Raw genomic sequence first — 25,126 nt, 5'->3', positions numbered from 1 at the left:
ACTAAATATCTCTATATGAATATTTCTGCTAAATATCTCTACATGAATATTTCTGCTAAATAACACTACATGAATATTCCTGCTATTCTGCTATCTATCTCTACATGAATATTCCTGCTATCTATCTCTACATGAATATTCTTGCTATTTATCTCTACATGAATATTTCTGCTAAATATCTCTACATGAATATTTCTGCTAAATAACACTACATGAATATTCCTGCTATTCTGCTATCTATCTCTACATGAATATTCCTGCTATCTATCTCTACATGAATATTCCTGCTATCTATCTCTACATGAATATTCCTGCTATTTATCTCTACATGAATATTCCTGCTATTTATCAATACATGAATATTCCTGCTATCTATCTCTACATGAATATCCCTGCTACCTATCACTACATGAATATTCTTGCAATTTATCTCTACATGAATATTCCTGCTATTTATCACTACATGAATATACCTGCTATTTAGCTCTACATGAATATTTCCACTAAATATCACTACATGAATATTCCTGCTGTTTATCTCTACATGAATACTCCCGTTACACATCTCTGCAGGGATATTCCCACAACATAAAAATAATTCCAAAATTTTACTGATAATGTTTACACCTGTATATGGAAATGACAAAGCCATTAGTTGGCCATTGTTTATATTTAATATGGTTGGCTAAATATTTATGTTGCCTGATTTTGTGGGAGCATTAAAACAACAGGCTTCAAGACTGCTAAAAATAGTAACAAAGTCTGAGTTAATGTACTATACTGAAGTAAGTGTAATATATCTACCACTTGGTATTTGAGATTGTTTAAAATTGCTTTGTGTGAGACTAACCTGTGACATTTGGTGTAGTAAGGCTCCCTCTGGTGGTAGTGGAAGTTATTTTTGGAATAGGTATTGTGAGTATAACACCTGCACTGGTACCAATCCACAACAGGTCCTTACATACCAACAAAGCTGTTATACGTAAACAAGCTGCCTTATGTTGCCGAATAATATCATCGGCCGCTGTCAAAGCAGAAACAGTTTTTCTATTACTTTACGTAAGCACAATTACAAGACATATTGCCAATTAAAAAAATTCAGGTACCCAAATGCTTGTATACAAATCAATATAACACTATTGTAAAGTTTTATCTCCATATTTAAACTGTAGAAAATTAAATATCTATTGAAAAATATATAAGGAACAATAAACTTTTATGCCATATAATGGAAATCTGTCTCATCACGTTTATAACATAAATTTTTCAACACCCTAAAAAGTTAGGAGAATTAATGCCTTGCCTTAAACAATGTATCAAAAAATATCTTGGAATTAAAAATTTTCTTGCTATTCATTGTCAAAACACAATGTGTCTTAGGTCACAAGATCTGTAATCCCTGCAGTAACTTACTGTTTGGAATACAAACACTTCACTGTTGGTAGAGAAATCAATAAGCAAATACAAACCCTGTAATTTCTGGTTGACGGCCTGTGCTATACTGACTTCTAGGAGAAATTCGAAGGTTGTAGCATGATATAGTATAACCTTAGCACTCTGCTGAGAAGCTATCCATACACCATGACCAGCATTAACTATACACTGAACACAACGATTACTATCTTGGTGAACTTGAAATGTTTTCTGTGATAAATGAAAATTAATTTTGTGATTCTCACACAAATGTAGTTAATCAGAACAGCTGCAATAAACAAGAAAGAAGTCCAGATCTTGAGTATGAAAGTCAGGATTTTCTACATCTGATAATCTCTAATAAACAAGTGACTGAGTATTGCAGTGGCAATATAGAAGTCCCCTACCAGTGGAAAACTTTCAATAGTGACCCTGACCTTTGGCTGACAACCATGGGTCATGTATGCAACTCATAGTCTAAGCATGGGGAACATTTCTGTGTAGTTATAAAAAAATTCTTCAACGCAATTAAAATTATGGAGTGGAAGCACATTTTTACTTGACCTTAAACAGTGACCTTGACCTTTAATGACAAGCATAGATCATGTTGACACTTGCAGCACTAACATAATCCAGCAATGTATATAAAATTTATGGAGTGGGAACAATTTTTACTTGGCCTTCAATAGTGACACTGACCTTTGACCTACAAGCATAAATCATGTTCATGCATGATCTACATATTGCCCTCTATTCACATACCATGTTTTATGAGCCCAGCTTGAATACTTTTTGAGTAATTGCAGGATCCAGATTTATAGACGAACAGACAGACAGATTGTTTGGTTTGTTTGTTTTTTGGGGTTTAACGCCGTTTTTCAACAGTATTTCAGTCATGTAACGGCGGGCAGTTAACCTAACCAGTGTTCCTGGATTCTGTACCAGTACAAACCTGTTCTCCACAAGTAACTGCCAACTTCCCCACATGAATCAGAGGTGGAGGACTAATGATTTTAGACACAATGTCGTTTATCAAATAGTCTCGGAGAACATACGCCCCACCCGAGGATCGAACTCACGACCCCGTGATCAGTAGACCAACGCTCTACCTACTGAGCTGACAGGGGGAAAGAGGGCATTCCAATAGTCCCCTCCGGTGTTCCACCAGTAGGGGACTAATAATGTAAAATCATATACAGACTAAAATTTTGCCTATTTGTTGTCTAATGTGGTGTTAAGTCTGAGTTCCAAATATTTCTATAAAATTTGTAAGAGCATACTGAAATTAAACATTCCTGCTCTTGCTCTCACTGGCCATGACGAAAACTATCCTATATAACATTTACTTTCTATTTTTAGGTATAACATGCATTAAAGAAAAACGAAGAATGTGTGTGCTAAATGTACTTAACTATGACAAAAACTTAACCTAATTAACAAGAAAGTGAGTAACAAGAGCTGTCGGAGGACAGCAACGCTCGACTATTCAACAGCCTTGTCAATTGAATGAATACAAAAGTTGAAAAGGGTGCATAATTTTGTAAAATGCAAAGTAGAGGTATTGAACCTCTGTACAGCATGTCATATCAAGACAGTGAACAAGTGTGTGAAGTTTCAATCCTTTCCAATTTGTGGATACTGAGATACCAGCTTACATACAAAAACTTAACAAAAAACTGCTAAGTCAAAGGGGCATAATTTTGTAAAAATGCCAAGTAGAGTTATGGGACCTTCACAGTGCATGTTAGATCATGACAGTGAACAAGTGTGTGAAGTTTCAATCCATTCCAATTAGTGGATACTGAGATATCAGATTACATACAAAAATTTAACCAAAAACTGCTAAGTCGAAAAAGGGGCATAATTTTGAAAAAAAAAGAGAGTAGAGTTATGGGACTTGCTTAGTGCATGTCAGATCATGATAGTGAACAAGTATGTGAAGTTTCAATCCATTCCCATTAGTAAGTACTGAGATACCAGCTTACATACAAAACCTTAACCAAAAATTTCTAAGTCGAAAAAGGGGCATAATTTTGTAAAAAAGCAAAATAGAGTTATGGAACATGTGCAATGTAGATCAGTTCATCACAGTGAATAAGTGTGTGAAGTTTCAATCCATTCCCACAAGTGGTTACTGAGTTACCAGCTTACATACAAAACCTTAACCAAAAATTTCTAAGTCGAAAAAGGGGCATAATTTTGTAAAAAAGCAAAATAGAGTTATGGAACCTGTGCAATGTAAGTCAGTTTGTCACAGTGAATAAGTGTGTGAAGTTTCAATCCATTCCCACAAGTGGTTACTGAGATACCAGCTTACATACAAAACCTTAACCAAAATCGGGACGCGGACGCGGACGCAGACGCCGACGCATGGGCGAGTGCAATAGCTCACTATTCTATGAATAGTCGAGCTAAAAAATAATACTAACTAATGTTTAAATATATGATGATGTAACCTGGAGAATAATTTACTATACCTCAATACTGAGAGTGAGAGGGTTTATAACACAAATGTTGTTCTGACGGCCACACCAAAGTTTTCCTGCCACAGCCAACATCTTTACTATAGGGGCAGTCACACTGCCTATTGCACGAGTGTAGGGATTTTCTGAGTCCCATGTTCCTTCTGAAACAGATGTATTTGACATTTAATAAGTACATTAAAGATATATACAGTATTATAAGGCCAGGAGAAGCAGCCATTTGGGCCTTGACGGGGTGGGCTTGTGCCCCTAAAGCAACCATTTGGGCCCTGACGGGATGGGTTGATGTCCCCGAAGCAGCCATTCGGGCCTTGACAGGGTGGGATGGTGCCCCCTGAAGCAGCCATTTGGGCCTCGTCGGGGTGGGCTGGTGTCCCCTATCATGTTGTCTTCTTAACAGTCTCTTTAAAATGAAATATCTTGTGTGTTCTTCAAAGTATTAAAGCCATGTATTTTTGGCCTCAGTAACATAACAGTCTGAGCTCCTATACCACTGTAACAAATCTATTATTGTGTATCTGTCAAGTCTCAGGCACTGAGCATGAATACTTCAAATTTCAGTGTAAATACTTACTCTCAAGCATTTTCATACACTGTTTAGAATCATTTTTTGTAAAACTATAATTCTAGTAAAATAGTGTACAGTTCCACTCCAGTTTTTTATGAGAATTTAATTGAGCAATCACATCAGTTACAGCATATATGCCACATCTCTCATTAAGACCAATTAGACAAATTTTAAATCACTTACCAGAGTCTCTTCTATACACCATGAGATCACCATTTGACAAGGAAACAAACACCTTGTTGTCTAGGTAACTGAAATAACAAGCACAAAATAAAATTTGCATTTATAACTATGTTAGTTCAAACATGCATGAGTCAAATCAAAATCCTTCATGTGAAAGAGCTATTCAGCCGACTTGTATAAGGTCAGTGGATTCTATTTTCTAGAATCATTCAATATATACTCTGGTATTTAAAATATTTATTTATTTGGGTTTTACGGCGCACCAACACAGTATAGGTTATATGGCGCCAAACAGGACTACAAATTTTGGTTCCACATCTCATTTACATCGAAATAAAAACATGAGGTATGGAATCAGAGTTACTGCAAAACCAAGTGTTAAGACCCTATTAGTCGCCTCTTACGATCATGCAAGGGTAAAGCAGTGGTTCCAATTCTTTTCCTACACAGATTGTCCCAGAACCACATAGGGCAGTAAAATGCTACCATACTACTTGTTACTCTAAACCTGATTTCTGAAAAAAGATTTACTAGGTTGAGGATTTCCACCAGTTATAGTTTTGTGTCTAATTCCTTTACAGTTGTTCTTATTTTGAAGTTACAGTAAAGACATAAATGTATTTGTTTCCCACCAAAATCAAAATTAATCTTATGGAACAAGCATTGAATCCTGAAATTGTAACAGCTACCATATTATCCCTTTTATACATCCCTTACCATGCTGGACATGACTGATTCTGCCTTTGCGACCAGTGTAGATCATGATCAACCTGCACATCCATGCAGTCTGATCATAATCTGCACTGTTCACCATTCAGTCAGTATCTTTTTGGCACACACCCCTTTTAACAGTTAATGGTACTGTCCAAATTGAAAGAAAGACAAGTTCATTATAGAAATTTAGCAGGGAAAGGGATATACTTACAGTATACAATATACAGGATATCCAAGCTGTATCTTCAGCTTGTTCTTCGTAGTTTTGATATTATCTGTACACTGGAATATATGGATGCTGAAAAAACAAGGACGAATTACTTCTTCAACATGTAGAAATATGTTCATTTTGCTGACAGATTTTAATAACTCATATTAACAATAAGGCCACTTACACCGACCGATTCACCACATGTTACAGCTTAAGATGTACGCAGTTTAAATGAGTACAATAGATATGCATGTATTAAAGCTAAGTAGATATTCTTGACTATCTGTCACAGTCCAAGGAGTAACTCTTAACAGCAAAGCTTTCAAATTAAGAAAATAAATGAGATACAGTTATCACTATATAAGATAAACCATTAAATGTCTTTTTCCACAAAGGCAAAAACTTTCAGACCTACTTCTAGATTAACTTCAAATCAACCACTTCTGTACAATAAAATAGGGTTATTCTAACAGAACCTCGATCTGCAATGTTGTATACTGGTCAAGGGAACTGTGCCAGGCCTGGCACTGAGTGTGATTTTGCCTGGCAAACTCCGTAACAGTTGAAGGCATCACTGCAGGTCAGGCTGTTGCTTTAATGACCCTTTTTTGATTTAACAACTAAAGTAAGTAGTCAAACCACTGAACATTTTTCTGTATGAAATGGGAGTTGATTACAGGGTTATGTATTTGTTAGTGAAATACATGCTGTATTTTAGAAAAAAAATTCCTACTTGGGATATAATAAACAGATTTATTACAAACCTATATAAATTCTGTTAAAATACATCCTGCATTTCACAAGTAAATATGAACAGGCAGAAAAAATTCCATATTGTACCTTTTGTATTTTATTTTGTGGGATTACTTTCATTTGATATGCATGACTTGACACTGTTATATAAATAGCGCACACAAAAACTTCACTCATTTTATTTTAACATCGGCAAACATTTAAGATTTCGTTTCATAACAAAACAAACAAAAAAGGTAAAGGTATCTAATAAAAGGGTCATTACAACAGTAGCTAGATCTGGGATTTTGTATTTGGCTCTCATGGATTTTACAAGGATGGATCACGCTTGGTGCTTGCACGCCTCATGAAATCCAATCTGGCAAAATCCACTCGAGCTGAATACAGCATCCCAGATCAAGCTACTACTATAATAACCCTATTATATCATGATTTTAACGCAAAATTACTTAACTCCATTGGAATTAAGGAGATGACCACTTTTTGTGCTGAAATCTGAGTCTTAATATGTGCCGTGCCATGAGAAAACCAACATAGTGGCTTTGCGACCAGCATGGATCCAGACCAGCCTGCGCATCCGCGCAGTCTGGTCAGGATCCATGCTGTTCGCTAACAGTTTCTCCAATTCCAATAGGCTTCGAAAGCGAACAGCATGGATCCTGACCAGACTGCGCGGATGCGCAGGCTGGTCTGGATCCATGCTGGTCGCAAAGCCACTATGTTGGTTTTCTCATGGCACGGCTCATATGTCAAGTACTAAATACTAACCATCCATCTTCAGTGCCAAGCCACATTGTTGACTTTGCAGGGTTTTGGGTCCACGAACCACTGGTAGTGAAAGATTCAGGGTTTCCTGTAGGCAACTTACTTGGTGGTGTGGGTGGGGGCCTCTTTTGTTCTTCCTCTGTTTCAATATATTGACAAATGTATTAATATGCCTTTCCTGGTGCAGTAATACAAATTTAACTATTTTTCCATCATCAAAAAGAAAAGATTTGATATAATAGTCATTGACAAGATATTTAACAACAATGCTCCTTCAAAAATCATCTATGAAGTACAACAAATTCGACTTAAAACTACTGCGAATAATGACAGAAAACACTACTTGTACAACACTACTGACAGAGAAAGGTATTCAGGTAGTTTTTTATCATTATTCTCGGTAGGGTATTTTTATGCTCAAGGCTGCATCTTCAATCACATAGAACACAGTAAACATGCAATACAGTACCTTCAACAAAGAGACTACGTGTTGAAATAAATTCATCATCTGTCTCCTCACTGGAACTCGAGTCGGACTGGTACCCATCCTCACTAACCACATCACCAGATTCAGATATATCTCCCTGGTTCCCATCGTCATCTGTAACATCAACTTCCTCAATACTGATACGGGGACCCTCACATGTTGGTGAAGGAGGGTTATGTATGTAACGTTGTTTGGCACTGCTCTTTCTGAAATCACAGCAGCACAGAAAACCATTTCAGTTGAGTCATATGACAAAGGGAAACTCTGTTTTTTTTGTTTTTGTTTTTCAAAAAATAGATTATTTGTTTATTGTTTCACTCACTGAATTGAAGGAAATAGAAAGAGGTAATTTTTTCAATCTTTCTACACTAGTCACTATATGACTATATTTGAAGATGCAAAAACAGACGACAAATCATATAATCAAGAATCAGACTATTAAACACTAATTATCTTATCTTGTTCGTCGTAAAAATGAGAAACATCATAAACTTATAGAATGTGACATGTAAACAATAGAATGTGACATTTTATAGTAATTTTTAGGTATTGTCCTAAAGCAAAAGCATGGAAACTGCTCAGCCAGATTACCAAAGTAAGAAATTATCTATCTATTTTAGCTTAGCATATTAGTTTAATGTGAGAAATATCATTTCCATAACAATTTAAAGGATTTTAAATTCTCGTCCACAATTTTACCTGTGTTACCCATCTCTACAATATATTTTGAAATTTTACATTGCTTGCATGAAAGCAATCATTTGATAAGATGTCATTATTTCAAAGTTAAATTAATGTCACAACCCTATATTCATCATACAGCCAACTATTTAACCTTTAGTCTGCTGGTGGCAAGTGATTCTGCCTCTGCACTGTTCACTATTCAGTCAGTAAATTTTCAGTGAACACCCCTTTGAATAATAAATGGTACTGAGTAATGGATCAGTCCACTTTAGAAATTTAGGGGGGCTAAAGGTTAAGCAAAGTTTAGGCATGTAATTGTACATCAAGGCTGTATATAACAGCCAATTATGCTTTAAATGATGATAAAACTAAATTGTGGATTAAACAGAAATATTTTCAGATCATCAATGCCAAAGCACTTGGATACAGTAAACACTTCCAAAACAATGACTTCAAAGGTATTTAATCTGCTATTGACAGTGTTTACTGTAATTGTCTATTTCTATTTCAAATCATTTAAGAAGTAATATATAACAGAACCGTGTTTAAACAAGGTTCTTAATTCACACTGGTGTAGTTCACGTGAAGTTATTGATTTTTAAACTTTTTATTAAATAGATTTGTTTTGTTTTTGTTGGGTTTAATGTCGCACTGACACAAGTATAGGTCATATGGCGACTTTTCAGCTTTGATGGTGGAGGAAGACCCTAGGTGCCCTTCTGGGCATAATGTCATCATGAGCGGGCACCTGGGTAGAACCACCGACCTTTCGTAAGCCAGCTGGATGGCTTCCTCACATAATTCAATGCCCCAAGTGAGACTCAAACCCACATCGGTGAGAGGCAAGTGATCCTAAGTCAGCAACCTTACCCACTCGGCCACGGAGGCCTCCTTTTATTAACAAGAGCTGTCACTAATGGTGACAAATGCCCCCACAGCACCTTGACCTTTGACCTGGTGACCCCAAAGTCAGTAGGGGTGGTGTATTCAATAAGTACTATCAGCATGTGAAGTTTGGAGGTCCTGGGTGAAGAGGTTCGCATGTAAAGTGCCTTCATGCAAAAAGTTAACGTTGGCCTCTGTGACCTTGACCTTTGACCTGGTGACCCCAAAGTCAGTAGGGTTGGTGTAATCATAAAATACTATCTGCATGTGAAGTTTGAAGGTCCTGGGTGCAGTAAAGTGCCTTCATGCAAAAAGTTAATGTTGGCTCCTGTGACCTTGACCTTTGACCTGGTGACCCCAGAGTCAGTAGAGGTGGTGTACTCAATAAGTACTATCAGCACGTGAAGTTTGAAGGTCCTGGGTGCAGTGGTTCGCGAATAAAGTGCCTTCATGCAAAAAGTTAACGTTGGCCCCTGTGACCTTGACCTTTGACCTGGTGATCCCAAAGTCAGTAGGGGTGGTGTACTCAATAAGTACTATCAGCATGTGAAGTTTGAAGACCCTGGGTGCAGTGGTTCGCGAGTAAAGTGCCTTCATGCAAAAAGTTAACATTGGCCCCTGTGACCTTGACCTTTGACCTGGTGATCCCAAAGTCAGTAGGGGTGGTGTACTCAATAAGTACTATCAGCATGTGAAGTTTGAAGACCCTGGGTGCAGTGGTTCGCGAGTAAAGTGCCTTCATGCAAAAAGTTAACGTTGGCCCCTGTGACCTTGACCTTTGACCTGGTGACCCCAAAGTCAGTAGGGGTGGTGTACTCAATAAGTACTATCAGCACGTGAAGTCTGAAGGTCCTGGGTGCAGTGGTTCGCGAGTAAAGTGCCTTCATGCAAAAAGTTAATGTTGGCCCCTGTGACCTTGACCTTTGACCTGGTGACCCCAAAGTCAGTAGGGGTGGTGTACTCAATAAGTACTATCAGCACGTGAAGTTTGAAGGTCCTGGGTGCAGTGGTTAGTGAGTAAAGTGCCTTCATGCAAAAAGTTAACGTTGTGACTAACAAACTAACTAACTAACGAATGAATGGACGGACAGTTGAAAACTAATATGCCTCCCTTCGGGGGCATAAAAAGAAGCATAATTTGTCATAAGAGAATATTCTTTGGCTTACCTCCTCAGCATGGCATGTGCTGGAACAGCCGCAATACACAGTATCCTTGCATTGCATCCTGGGACAGGTGTGTTTAATGTCACAATTGGTTCTGGTTGAAGACTGAGTAAACACATATGACCTACATAACCATCACTGTTACACACCCATACATCTCTGTACCCACTTGAATTCACACCATCAATAGGTGCTGCACAGGAAAACTGCTCAAACAAATATAATATTCAAAAGCATGTGTTTTCAACATGCACTTGGAATTGCCTTGCCAATTTATACTGCTATAACTATCTGAAGTTCTATAAGACTATGTGTGAGTGTGTGCCCTTATCGCTCCTTTACCATCACCTTCTAAGCACTGGTCTTAAAATTTTCTAGAAAATCAAATTTAATGTGAAATATTTTCCCCAAGAAAATGTTATTTGCTCATAAAAAAAGCAAATATACATGAATCCAAAGCCCTTCTTAAAACCATGCAGACACTTCCACCTAAAAGCTGTGATATTTCTTTTCTGTCGAAAATGGTCAAACAAAAATGAAGACCCAATTGAGTAAATAGAACTTTCAAAGATAATGAAGGTTACAATCATAAACAGCTTTTTTCTATTCTAAACACAGTTTTCAGGTAAATAAAAATAAAAAAGAATCAAAAGTATGACAGAAATATTAAAACAGAACACTGATAATAAAGCCTGATTTACCTGCATTCCAGCCCTTGTTTTAGTTATCTGCAGGGGCTGCAGAAACTCAGCTGCCCGCTTGTCTGATAACAGTGCTGTGTAAAAATATAAACCTGTATGTTAGATAACTGTAGACACTTCTGATAGAACAGCAATATTTCTTTAAGTATTCAATTCATCTTCAGTAAACAAAGTAGGAAATAACTGATAATTATACATTATTTTGTTAAAAAACAACAACAGCAAACACCTCTCCCTTCATCTGCTCCAAAAAAGTATGGAGACCAAATGGTCACAATATACATATCACAGTAAATTACTTCTGACTTTTAAATGCTCTACTTACTAAGCAGACTAGTTGTCAAATGCTACCTTTTAACTTATTTAAGGGCTCTAACTCCAGATTGAGAAAGACTATAGAGCTGGTCATCATACTTGGCTAAGATAATTTACACATAAACATTCTAAGTTTTGTGAAGACTGGATAAGAGCTGCTTAAGTTATATATTGGACACTGTCAACATTTGCAATTTTAAGCAATTCAAGGGTCATAACTCAGGAGGGTCTGCGAGTATCTGGCTGGTTATCAAACTTGTGTGAGATTCCCATAAAAAAATCAGCCAAGTCTGTTGACAATGCTGCTTAAGTTACAGAGTGGACACTGTCAATTTTCTCATCTTGGGAGATATACTAGGGCCACAACTCTAGAGTCACTAAAACCATCCAGACGTTATTAAAATTCAAAAAGATATTACACCCATAAACACTGTGACCCAGTTTGGCAAACAATAGATAAAAACTGCTCACGTTACAGAGAACGGTCAATTTTTCAAATTTTGAATATTCCAAAGAGACTTAAAAGATCCCACTTATTACTGAACTTGGCTGAGATATTATGCCTATGTGACCAAATCTGAAAAACATTAGATAAGATCTGCTTAGGTTAGAGAGAGGGCAACCTTTGCTGACCCTTCCAATTATTACTAGCTTACATACAAAAGCCGTAAAATAACTGTCCAAATTGATGTAGGTGTATAATTTCATATTCTGTAAGTTGGAATTTTGGAAGCTGCTCAGAGTGGTCATTTCATGACTTTTTTAAGAGGTTGAAAGCATTACACCTAAAACTTTAGTTAAAAATGGAATAATTGTGTCAAATATTCAATCCAAATTTTCAAAGATGGAATAAGAGAAACTTACAAAGTTTTTGTTTAGCATCTAGGAATGTGGCCTCCCAACCAGCTCTCTTCTCTCCAGATGTGAAATTTACTTCCAGGTTCAGTACACCCTCTCTGTGAAATAGGGAGAAATCATTGGTGAATAAAGAAAATGAACAATCATACATGAATGAGTTTTCAGATATAATTCATCAAATCAAGTAAACATAGAAAATTCAGTCCAGAAACATTTCTTTCCACAAAGCTAAATAAAGCTGTTCCAGTTCTATTCCCATAAATCTACAGATGGCAAGAGCAGAACATTCCAGGGGCCACAACACTTGACTGGCGATGAATGTTTCTACATGTCACATCATCATACCAGATGTGTGAATCTTATAGGGCATTTCCATATGAGAGGGTATTGCTGTAATATAACATAAGATTGTCTGCAGTTGTCATTAAATGACCAACACTACTGAGTATACTCGGTGCAAAACAGGACTACAAACTCTAGTTTCACATTTCATTTGCATCGAAATAAAAATACGCGGTAAGGGATCAAAACTTTTATGCCTGCCTGAACCACTGAGGAAATCATTGATATTCATAGAGAATTACTTTTTCATGGATTTCGTAGTAGCGGCAGTCAAGAAAATTTAGTCCCAATAAATTTCCATTTATTGTATCTGTATCATTACAAATCAATGGAATCATGTCCCAAGCATTTCTTTTCCAAAACCACTGAATTTTATAACCCACGAAAGGAGAAGATTTTCGAAGTTTGTCCTTATATGACTTACTGTGTAGTAACAGTTAGTTCCATCTTGGTCGAGTCTTGTAGGGATTCTCGCAGGTTATGCTCCATCAGCTGTTTTCTCATAGACTGCGTCATCTCTTTTACCACATCATTCAAACTCTGCATAGAGAACAATAATTATACAATATCTGTATTACACCTACAAAGTTCTATGCAATGAATTTCTATGCTTAAGGTAGTTCTGCACAGTTAGATCAATTTTTTTTCAACAATGTAGAATTTGATAAAAATCCACTTTTTCAAAACATCAGAATATACTTAAACAATTTGATTTTTGCTACACTGATTTGAAAACTTTGTATTCCCCACAAGTTTTCATCAAGGAAGTCTATGGGAAAACCCCAATTTTGAGAACATTTTTGCAATTAAAGATTTTCCCACAATATATATCATGTATCCCTAATGAAGATCTTGGGAAAGGTCAAAATGTTGGAATATAAAAAGTAGTTAAGGTAGTTCTGCATGTTTGATAAACCGGAAGTGATGGCATAACATCATTATCCTGATGACGTTGAATAAAGCCTGGATTCGATGTACGGAAATGAAAATCATTTTATGAATTAATGGCAACCCGTAGCCAGAACAAAATTAGAACTGTCACAGGAGTGACGAATATCCCAACAATACGGTCTTGTCACAGAAGAATGGCAATCATAAGAAAGACATGGCCACAAGAAGGTGCAATTTAAATCGAACTTGACCTGTATTTTATGATGTTATACATGTGTACCAAAATTTATCTAAATCTGTCAAGCCTTTTGTGAGTTATTGTCCGGCAACCATGAGTTTGACAAATTTTAAGTTGGAAAGGGGCCATAACTACATATAAAATTGGTGGTTTGTAGCCAAAGTCGAACTTTACCTGTATTTTATGATGTTACACCTGTGTACCAAAAACATTTAGATCTGTCAAGAACTGTCACTGGAGTGTTTAATGACTCCAATGGTGGATGAATATTGCACAATAGCTTGATTCTGTGTTAAAAAATATCAAATAATAAGAGAGGTACAGATAAAGTGTATCAAAACACTATATAAGTATAATTCTAAGCAAAAAGGGGGCATAATTCAGGAAATATTGGTGCAAGAGTTATGCACCTTGTGTCATATGATGTGGGTGATGATGCAGAACAACTACTTCATGTTTGAAACAAATGCATTTCGTAATAACTGATATATAGTGAAAATGCATCAAAATTAACGTTAAATTCTAAGTAAAAGGGGGCATAATTCATGAAAAATTGGTGTCAGAGTTATGCACCTTGTGTCACATGATATGGGTGATAAGGTGACATTTAAGCATCATCATTTGTAATCATGAGATATATGAAAATGAATCAAAATACCTAATTCTAGTAAAAGGGCATAATCATGAAATGATTCAGAGTTAGCATTTGTGTCAGATTGGGTGATAGGTGGAACATTATTAAGTTTGAATCATCCATTTTGTATAACTGGTTAGATTTCGGGAAGGGACGGGATGGGACCAACGTGACAAAACTGATTCCTAAATAGCCCCCCCACCCCCACAAACATGTTTGGTGGGGGTATAATAACTTACATCATGACTACACTTAAGTTTAGAGATTAATGTAGCAGGAATATAATAACTTATATCTTGACTGCATTTAAGATTATACTTAGGTAGTCAGAACAGAATATTTACAGCATGACTACAGTTAAGTTTGTTTGCCAGGTCTTGGACCATCTCTAGTATATCCAAATCTTCTTCCACCTGTTCCTTATCAAGCGTTGATGTTTTCTTTAATGATTCCTGACCTGAATAAATGCAGAATAACAGTCACTTAAACCATGGAGAATATTCAAGTTCAAAATACAGCAGTAAATCATATTTTTTGAGTTGTAAACATTAAAAAAAATATCCTTTCTGGATAAATCTATTTTTTGTCGTATATAATGTAATGATTTCTGTTAGAATAAATTGGTATATTACTGAATATTTTCTTTGAAAAAATACCACATCTTAACAAAACATAATTTTGAGACACCTGCAACAATCTTTCAAAACTCTGAAGAAAAAATATCTGAGAATTTTTTTTTTGCTTTTCTTCCATAAACTTAAGGAATGATAAACCAACAAGTTATATTACAAAAATAGGAAAAACATGTGAAGAGGATATTTTTCAAAATACTTATGGAGGAGGTTTAATCTTACTTTTGACAATTTCAATATCATCTAGACCAACTTTCAGCCATACTTTATGTTTAACATTCTCTGCAAAGTCCTGACCTGTGGGTGATTTCCTGAAAAGTAATAACAGCATAAGCAATGACGTACATAATTTTTTATAATTTTCTTCTACCATTGACAAAGATATATATTTTATCTATAGAGATGGCCCAAATAATTGACACTATCATTGTAACAAGCTGAAAGCCAGTGCTCATACCAAGTCTATGCTCATTTTCAGCCTAATACGGAAGTTAAGCCGGAATACATTAGTCCTATTCTTTTCCACTGAAATTTTGATCTTCATTTTGTATGAACAGCAAAAGGAAAAGGCGCCAAAGTTACTTTAATGCTGCTTGGTGATAACTGGCCATTGTTTTGACAACGTCCACGTATGGTCAGGGAGAACGTTCCCTAGATGACGTCGCAGTTGTTCTGTCTTGTGGACAGAATGGCCAGGAAGCTCATTTTAATATTAAATACAACAAAATAGGTATAACCTCATTAACAAACAAGAGGACCATGATGGTCCTGAATCGCTCACCTCTTCCCACATGACCCAGTTTTGAGTATGACATCGTTTTTTCTATTATTTGACATAGTGACCTAGTTTTTGAGCTCATGTGACCCAGTTTTGAACTTGACCTAGATATTATCAAGATAAAAATTCTGACCAATTTTCATGAAGATCCATTGAAAAATATGGTCTCTAGGTTTTTCTATTATTTCACCTATTGACCTAGTTTTCGAAGGTACGTGACCCTGTTTTGAACTTTACCTAGATATCATCAAGGTGAACATTCTCACTAATTTTCATGAAGATCTCATGAAAAATATGGCCTCTAGAGAGGTCACAAGGTTTTTCTATTTTTATACCTACTGGCCTAGTTTTTGACCGCACATGACCCAGATTCGAAACTGACCTAGATATCATCAAGGTGAACATTCAGATCAATTTTCAGGAAGATCCATTGAAAAATATGGCCTCTAGAGAGGTCAAAAGATTTTAATAATTTTAGACCTACTGACCTAGCTTTTGACCGCAGTTGATTCAGTTTCAAACTTGACTTGCTAGATATCATCAAGATGAACATTCAGACTGACTTTCATACAGATCCCATGAAAAGTATGGCCTCTAGAGAGGTCACAAGGTTTTTTATTATTTGACCTACTGACCTAGTTTTTTATGGCACGTGACCCAGTTTCAAACTTGAACTAGATAACATCAAGGTGAACATTCTGACCAATTTTTATGGAGATCCATTCATAAGTATGGCCTCTAGAGAGGTCACAAGGTTTTTCTATTTTTAGACCTACTGACCTAGTTTTTGACCGCACATGACCCTGTTTCGAACTTGACCTAGATATTATCAAGATGAACATTCAGACCAATTGTCATACAGATCCAATGAAAAATATGGCCTTTAGAGAGGTCACAAGGTTTTTCTATTATCTGACCTACTGACCTAGTTTTTGATGGCACGTGACCCACTTTCGAACTTGATCTAGATATCATCAAGATGAACATTCAGATTAACTTTCATACAGATCCCATGAAAAATATGGCCTCTAGAGTGGTCACAAGGTTTTTCTATTATTTGACCTACTGACCTTGTTTTTGATGGCACGTGACCCACTTTCGAACATGACCTAGATATCATCAAGGTGAATGTTCTGACCAATTTTCATGAAGATGTCATGAAATATATGGCCTCTAAAGAGGTCACAAGGTTTTTCTATTTTTAGACCTACTGACCTAGTTTTTGACAGCACGTGACCCAGTTTCGAACTTGACCTAGATATCATCAAGATGAACATTCAGACCAACTTTCATACAGATCCCATGAAAAATATGGCCTTTAGAGAGGTCACAAGGTTTTTCTATTATTTGACCTAATGACCTAGTTTTTGATGGCACGTGACTGAGTTTCGAACTTGACCTAGATATCATCAAGGTGAACATTCTGACCAATTTTCATGAAGATCTCATGAAATATATGGCCTCTAGAGAGGTCACAAGGTTTTTCTATTTTTAGACCTACTGACCTAGTTTTTAAAGGCACGTGACCCAGTTTCGAACTTGACCTAGATATCATCAAGATGAACATTCAGACCAACTTTCATAAAGATCCCATGAAAAATGTGACCTCTAGAGTGGTCACAAGGTTTTTCTACTGTTAGACCTACTGACCTAGTTTTTGAACGCACGTGACCCAGTTTCGAACTTGACCTAGATATCATCAAGATGAACATTCTGACCAACTTTCATGAAGATCCCATGAAAAATGTGACCTCTAGAGTGGTCACAAGGTTTTTCTATTTTTAGACCTACTGACCTAGTTTTTGACCGCACGTGACCCAGTTTCGAACTTGACCTAGATATCATCAAGATGAACATTCTGACCAATTTTCATAAAGATCCCTGAAAAATGTGACCTCTAGAGTGGTCACAAGCAAAAAGTTTACGGACGCACGCACGGACGGACGGACCACGGACACTGCGCGATCACAAAAGCTCACCTTGTCACTTTGTGACAGGTGAGCTAAAAAGGAAATATAATGTAAATATAAGAAATGAATTAATTTTTTTCATTTCTTAAACATCATTGATGGACCTTTATTACTGATAAATCAAAGACACAGCAGAACATCTTATAGATTCTCTGTCTTGTCCCTTCTAATACAATATTCTAAACCACTGATAATGACATTATTTTCTAATTCATTTTCAATCTTTTATAAAGCATTCTGATCAATAAATCTCATATGAGCTGTGCCATGAGAAAACCAACATAGTGGGTGTGCGACCAGCATGGATCCAGACCAGCCTGCGCATCCGCGCATCCGCGCAGTCTGGTCAGGCTCCATGCTGTTCGCTTTTAAAGCCTATTGGAATTGGAGAAACTGTTAGCGAACAGCATGGATCCTGACCAGACTGCGCGGATGCGCAGGCTGGTCTGGATCCATGCTGGTTGCAAAGCCACTATGCTGGTTTTCTCATGGCGCGGCTCATATTGTGTATCCAGAGTTGAAGTACTTACAATATAATGGAAACTTTACGAGTGACTGGCCCGCTCTTCCTTTTCACACTACTGATAATGATAAGATCTGAGAACATCCAAATACAACACTGGTCCTTCTTATTCTGCAAAACAAATTCAATCGCTTATCATCTCAAGCACGACACAAATCAAATAGCTCAAAATTTGGTATTGGTCTCTATAATGATAATACTCCTTAGACTGATGCTAATTTGGCACAAGTATCTTAAATGATGTTTTTTTCTATACTGGTGCTAATTTGGTATAGATCTATGTACTGACATAGTCTGTGACTGTTTCCTGTATTTTGTGATCAGTACTCACTCTGAGGAAAACTTTATAAAGGCATCAAACATTCTTTTTACTGACATGAAAACACCGTATCATTTATGACAGACACAATATATGTAAACACTTACCATAATGTTGACCATATCATGCCTGAGGTAGGACCTGTCTGGAACAGCCAGCTGTAATATACAGGTGTATGTAATACAATGCACTATATTATAAAGCATTGTATATATAGGTCAAGTATATAAAAATAACAAATATTAAAGACTTTTTAAGAGCAAAAGTGCACTATGTCATACCAAGGCTACTCCTGATTACTAATTTAGATTATAAGGATCTACATGCCTGCCTGTGTAAGACAGGCTTTTCCCTACCCGAAGGACAATGGAATGAAAAACCAAGCGTTAGCGATCCGAGCTGTCCTGAGGGTTGGGAAAACAGCTGTCTTACACAGGTAGACAAGATCCTTTTTCTTGCCTAACATGTTTAAAATAGATCATGGTGACAAATAGATTTGGGTATTTCCTGGCTTTTTTATAGTTTATGACGTCATAATAGTGCCAGTACTATGTGACGTAACCTAACTTCACGCTATATTAGACAAGGTTTTTCCCCAAGGGAAAGGCAGGAATATCTGTCCTTGCGCATGCTTGGACAAATGTGTACTTTGCCTGCTAGGTAAGCAAGAATTTACTAATCTTTACATAAGCTGAAACTGACTGGTTTACATGTCTATTTGAAATTAATATATTATTCTACAGCAGGACGAGGTAGCATCTGAACTTTAACTTTTCATTAAAAGCAAACTTACATCAGTAATAAGTAAAAGTTCAAGTTTTTTCAGTGTTTCTTGCTGACCATCCTCTGTCTGTGTCTCATTCAGAGAGTTAATTTTACGTGCAAACTCATGCATGGCTTTTTCTGCTTCTTTAAGTAGGGTGTAATCAGGGTGATCTCCTGGAGTGTTGACCAGCAACCTCTGTAAACCAATCATAATAGTGCAAAATTTCTACATTGCTGTGAAGTTATTAATATCAAACTGTGGGAGATTTATTTTTGTGGATTGTGTCGATCCATGAAGTTAAATCCCGAAGACTAAGCAAATTTTCCATTTTCATCTTTAAAATTGAACGGAACTAATAATAATAGTTAATAAATTTAAGGAGATCAGTATATTTCAAGCCTATTATAAGGCATAATTTTGAATTATTTAACATGTTAAACTTTCTAATATCATATTTTATCTTTGGAAGACAGTAACATTGCCTTTTAATAAATTTTCTCATGGGTTGCCATATATTCATAAACTGATTTCCATTTCCAGATAACAATTAACTCTAGGCTGTATTCTATATTATTCGGCTAAATGATGTTACGCTGTTACTTCTGGTTTGTCAAATGTGCAGAACTACCTTAACAAGGTTATAGTGTAAACACGTACCTGTATCAGGAGTTCATATCTTGGAATTCTCTGTATTGGACGAACAATTAAATCTTTAAGGGACAATTTGCTACCACTCTCCTTCTGACATTGCTGAAATATACAGACATTTAGAGAATTAACAGATAGTTTCATCTTTCTAATAAAAGACATTTCCTACAAGAGGAGGTTCTTCACTACTACAGCTATATGGGCATAGAGAAGCTATCCATACCTACGCAGACAAAAACTGTTCTTTCCACTGAAATGATTTTCACATGTAACTCAATTTCAGGAAAGTCTATTCTGCAAGAAAAAATGAACAACTTCAGCAGTTATTTCATTGTTCAACTTGAAAGCAGATGGCATGTTTTTATCATATTCATAAAACATTTAATTCTGTGAGAAATTTTCCAACAGCGTAAAACAAGGAAAAGGCAAAAATTTAAAGATAATTCAATTCATTCAAACAATAAATTGCTATGGAAACACTTAACTTAATCTGACAATATAACAAAAAATACAGAACAAATGATACGCATAATTATTTTCGGCAAAAATTGCAACTGCATCCAGATATGATATATAAACAGTGTATAAAAAATCTTTTCAATTTGTAAGAAATTGCCACTCACTTTTATGATGAAGTTTAAATTGTATTTTATGTTTCACAAAATGTAATGAAAAAGTACCATTACCAGGTGTTTGAAAAATAGATGCACAAACTATTCCTTGCAAACAGTGATATCAGTTTCAAACAATACCACAACATCAACCAGTTTCTTTGTAAAACAATTCTACTGGTAAAGCCATTATTATAGTTGCATTTCCATGAAAAATGCAAAATAGGCACATTTTATACACACACAAGCAGGGTATAAACATGTAACCAGCATACCTTTAGAAAAAAATCGTTGTTATTTGAACACTCATGATGAAACAGATCTCAACAGCTTTGTTTATGACATCAAACAAATTTAAGAATATTGCCTTATAAGGAATTGAATATAGATTATATTTTATCTGAAAATGAAGTACAGAGTTTTAAAATTGCTAAATACAGAATTCATTTTTAAGGTTCTAAAATGCTCATCAAAGCACTAGACATCACCTGATTTACTAAAGAGCAGTCCCTTGCTGGACACAACAGAAATGTCAATATTTCAAGCTGCTTCATTGTCACATAGAGGTCTAACTAGGTTACTATGTGCATAATGTTTCCTGAACTTACCTCCACAAACTTCTGGACCGAGGATTTAGTTTGAAGGGCATTCTCTATTACCTTCCCAGATGTTTTGTAATTCTCAACAAAGGATAGATAACTATCCTGAACTGTCTGCCCAGAAAACTGAAAATAAAAATCAAACAAAAGCATCTGATAACTGGATGTTCATAAAATTAGGCAACCATTTAAAGGCGTATGCCCTGTATATGAGATGGGCGAAAATTTTCCCAATAACAGAATTTCTTTAAACTTTGGATATTGAAGGACAATCATCTAAGAAACAAAATAATGCAATAAAAATCATAGGTCACCGGATTCGAAAAAGAGTTATCTGCCCTTGAAAACGTCATTTTTGGGGGAAATGCCGTTTTCAAGGGCAGATAACTCTTTTTCGAATCCGGTGACCTATGATTTTTATTGCATTTTTTTGTTTCTTAGATGATTGTCCTTCAATATCCACAGTTTGAAGAAATTCTGTTATTGGGAAAATTTTCGCACCAAATTCTAGCATACGTCCTTAAAGCTGAAATAAATACCTTCACAATATGTTTATCTAGAATTCTTCTTTTCCCCCCAAGTAGGCTGGATTTAATTGACTTTGACCTATCAACCCCATAAACAACAGGGGTCATCTTCTTCATAAGCTCAATCTTACTATCCAGTTTGAAGGTTCTGGGTCAAGTGGTTCTCATTTTATTGAGGGGAAACTGTTACAATCTGTGTCATCTACTTCATATACTCAATCATGCTTTCAAGTAAAAAGGTTCTAAGACAAGTGGTTCTCAAGTTATTGGTGGGAAATTGTTTTCAAGGTTCAGGCTACTGTGACTTTGACCTTTGATCTACTGAACCACAATAGGGGTCATCTACTTCACAGGCCTAATCATGCAACTAAGATTTTGGGTCAAAAGGTCAAGTCATTTGGCAGAAATTTTGTTCAAGGTAATGGCCCCGAGACCCTGACATTTGGTTAACTGACTCGAAAAACTTCATAAGCCCAATTTTGCTATCAAGTTTGAAGGTTCTGGATCAAGCGGTTCTCAAGATTTTTGGGGAAACAGTTTTCTGATTTCAGGCCCATGTGACCTTGACCTTTGATCTATTGACCCCAAAAACTATATTGGTCATGGACTTGATAAGCCCCATCATGCAATCAAGTTTAAAGGTTCAAGCTTAAGTCATTCTCAAGTTATTAGGCCAAAACCGTTTTCAAGTTTCAGGCCCATGACCTTGACCTTTGACCTAATGACCACAAAAACTGTAAGCTTCATAATTATCAGGTACTGGGCAAAGTGTTCTCAAGTTATTGGGCGAAAACCATACGCTCTATGGACCGACCTGACAGACAGATGCAAAGCAATAAAGATCTACACCCATTTCTTTGAAAGGAGGGCATAATAAATTTCACAGTGTTACTTTATAATAGACTTACAGTTTTTAGTATAATATCTCCGACAGTACTGGTGTCTGTATTCCATCGGGTCCATACTTGGTTGAGGAACTCGAGATATATCTGATGATGGGTGAGAATCTCTGGAATCATGTAGAAAATATTGTCTACAACTCGCTCATCTATACCAGATACAGTCTTTAATGGATCCATATAACGCTGAAAATACAGAAAGCAAGACATGGTCATCAATGGTCAAATTCTGGGATTCATGTAGAAAATGTTGTCTCTTCTTCCATGCTTATCTTTATCCCATATCGTTTTAAATAAAATCAAGTTGATTCATGCTGAAACTAGAGCTGCTTTTCAGAAAAGCGTATGTCTCCCACAACTGCCTAATCATCTGAATAGTAAGACAAGAGGGCCAAGATGGCACTAGTTCACTCACCTGTGTAACATGCCATAACAATGTAAACATGTTTTACCTACTGATTTCATGGAGACAAATATTCTGACCAATTTTCATTAAGATTGGACCAAAAAACGTGGCCTCTTGAGTGTAAAGAAGCATTTTCTTTGATTTGACCAAGTTACCTAGTTTTTTACCCTACACGACCCAGATGCGAACTCGTCCAAAATTTCATGAAAACAAACATTCTGACAAAGTTTCAGGAAGATTGGAGCAAAAAAGTGTATACAAGCTTTTCTTATGATTTGACCTAGTGACCTAGCTTTTGATCCCACGTGACCCAGATTTGAAATCATCCAAGACTTCATGATAACAAACATTCTGACCAAATTTTATGAAGATAGAATCAAAAATGTGCCCCCTAGAGTGTAAACAAGCTTATTATTTGATTTGACCTGATGACCTAGTTTTTGACCCCACATGACCCAGATAAAAATTCATGTGATATTTCATGCAGACAAACATTCTGACCAAGTTTCATGCACATCAAATGAACAAGAGTTGATTTGACCTGATGACCTAGTTTCTGACCCCATATGACCAAGTTTCAATCTTGGCCTAGAAATCATCAAGATAAACATTCTGACCAAGTTTCAAGATAGGGTCATAAATGTGGCTTCTAGGTTGTTAACAAGCTTTTCCTTTGATTTGACCCGATGACATAGTTTTTGACCCGACATGACCAAGTTTCGATCCAGGCCTAGAGATCATCAAGATAATCATTCTGTGCAAGTCTGTATCAAATCAAAGCATAAATGAAACCTCTATATGGCTGAAAGGGCCAAAATAGAAAATTTTGCCCCTTTCAGGGGCAGCAACTCTAGAACCCATGATGGAATCTAGCCGGTTTTCGAAAAGAACCGAGATCTTATTGTGACTTAAGTTGTGTGTAAGTGTGGTTAAAATCAAATATAAAATGTCACTTCTATTGTGTTCCCAAGGTAAAAATGAACAAATTTTGGCTCTTTCAGGGGTAAATCAGGGGCGGCAACTCCAGAACTTATGACTGGATCTGACAGTATCATCATGGAATCCAAGATTTATTGTTGTTGAAGATATTTTGCAGTTTGTATCAAATCAAACCATAAATGAAGTCTCTATATTGCTGCAAAAGCCAAAATAGCAAATTTTGGCCCTTTAAAGTGCCAAAACTCTGCAACCCATGATAGGATCTGGCCAGTTTTCGAAAGGAACCAAGATATAATGCCAATACAATACAAGTTGTGTGCAAGTCTGATTAAAGTTGATTGCAAAATGTGGTCTCTATCATGTTCACAAGCCAAAAATAGCATATTTTGGCCCTTTAAGGGCCCATAACTCTGCAACCAATGATGGGATCTGGCCAGTTTTCGAAAAGAACCGAGATATTAAGCCAATACAATTTGTGTGCAAGTTTTATTATAGCTGATTATAAAATGTGGTCTCTATCGTGTTCACAAGCCAAAAATGGCAAATTCTAGCCCTTTAAGGGGCCATAACTCTGGAACTCATGATGGGATCTGGCCAGTTTTCGAAAGGAACCGAGATATCATGCCCATACAAGCTGTGTGCAAGTTTAATTAAAATCAAACACAAAATGTGGTCTCTATTGTGTTCACAAGGAAATTGTGAACGGACGGATGGACGATGGACGAAGGGCGATCACAAAAGCTCACCCTGTCACTACGTTTTGAAAGTACACTTCAGTAAAAAAAGTACTCTTCAGGGGTAAGTTTTGAAAGTACACTTCAGTAAAAAAAAGTACACATCAGCAGTAAGTTTTGAAAGTACACTTTAGGAGTAAGCTTTGGTTCAGTAATTCAAGGGCCATAATTCCAAAGTGCCTTGGACGATTAAGCTAGTTATAAAACTTGGCTAAGGACTTATTGGCAAACACATTTTGTTCAAGTTTGGTGAAGATCGGATGAGAACTGTTCAACTTAGAGCGCGGACAAGATTTGTGACAGACAGACGGACACACAGACAGAAGTAAATCAATATGTCCCCCACCACAGTGGTGTTGTGTGGGAGACATAAATACTGAAACAAAAATATCTACACCTGTAAATTAAATTATATGTCTGAGCACAAGCATGTAGTGACAATATTGTAATGCTGAAAATATACTGTGTTCATTTTTTGAAATGAAT

At 36.3% G+C, this 25,126-nt stretch overlaps 1 protein-coding gene across 1 annotated transcript in view; it reads right to left on the bottom strand.

The window, feature by feature from the left end:
• The window catches only part of LOC123556880 (rho guanine nucleotide exchange factor 17-like), an 85,596-nt gene that overhangs the window by 5,711 nt on the left and 54,759 nt on the right, over positions 1 to 25,126 (bottom strand). Inside the window, exons 4-22 of the mRNA XM_053543192.1 lie at positions 22,571 to 22,747; positions 21,145 to 21,261; positions 19,935 to 20,027; positions 19,305 to 19,472; positions 18,619 to 18,669; positions 18,200 to 18,303; positions 15,144 to 15,232; positions 14,634 to 14,746; positions 12,951 to 13,066; positions 12,191 to 12,282; positions 11,012 to 11,085; positions 10,314 to 10,516; positions 7,560 to 7,783; positions 7,094 to 7,229; positions 5,573 to 5,659; positions 4,648 to 4,715; positions 3,891 to 4,039; positions 1,470 to 1,644; positions 851 to 1,024 (exon numbers count right to left, since the gene is read on the bottom strand). Coding sequence (XP_053399167.1) covers positions 851 to 1,024; positions 1,470 to 1,644; positions 3,891 to 4,039; positions 4,648 to 4,715; positions 5,573 to 5,659; positions 7,094 to 7,229; positions 7,560 to 7,783; positions 10,314 to 10,516; positions 11,012 to 11,085; positions 12,191 to 12,282; positions 12,951 to 13,066; positions 14,634 to 14,746; positions 15,144 to 15,232; positions 18,200 to 18,303; positions 18,619 to 18,669; positions 19,305 to 19,472; positions 19,935 to 20,027; positions 21,145 to 21,261; positions 22,571 to 22,747 — 2,410 coding nt within the window. The remainder of the gene's footprint in view (positions 1 to 850; positions 1,025 to 1,469; positions 1,645 to 3,890; positions 4,040 to 4,647; positions 4,716 to 5,572; positions 5,660 to 7,093; positions 7,230 to 7,559; positions 7,784 to 10,313; positions 10,517 to 11,011; positions 11,086 to 12,190; positions 12,283 to 12,950; positions 13,067 to 14,633; positions 14,747 to 15,143; positions 15,233 to 18,199; positions 18,304 to 18,618; positions 18,670 to 19,304; positions 19,473 to 19,934; positions 20,028 to 21,144; positions 21,262 to 22,570; positions 22,748 to 25,126) is intronic.

The sequence above is a fragment of the Mercenaria mercenaria genome, chromosome 5 (genome assembly GCF_021730395.1).
Source record: "Mercenaria mercenaria strain notata chromosome 5, MADL_Memer_1, whole genome shotgun sequence".
Lineage (NCBI taxonomy): Eukaryota > Metazoa > Mollusca > Bivalvia > Venerida > Veneridae > Mercenaria > Mercenaria mercenaria.
The sequence above is the reverse complement of the archived record's forward strand: the minus strand, read 5'-3'. Positions and strand labels throughout refer to the sequence as shown.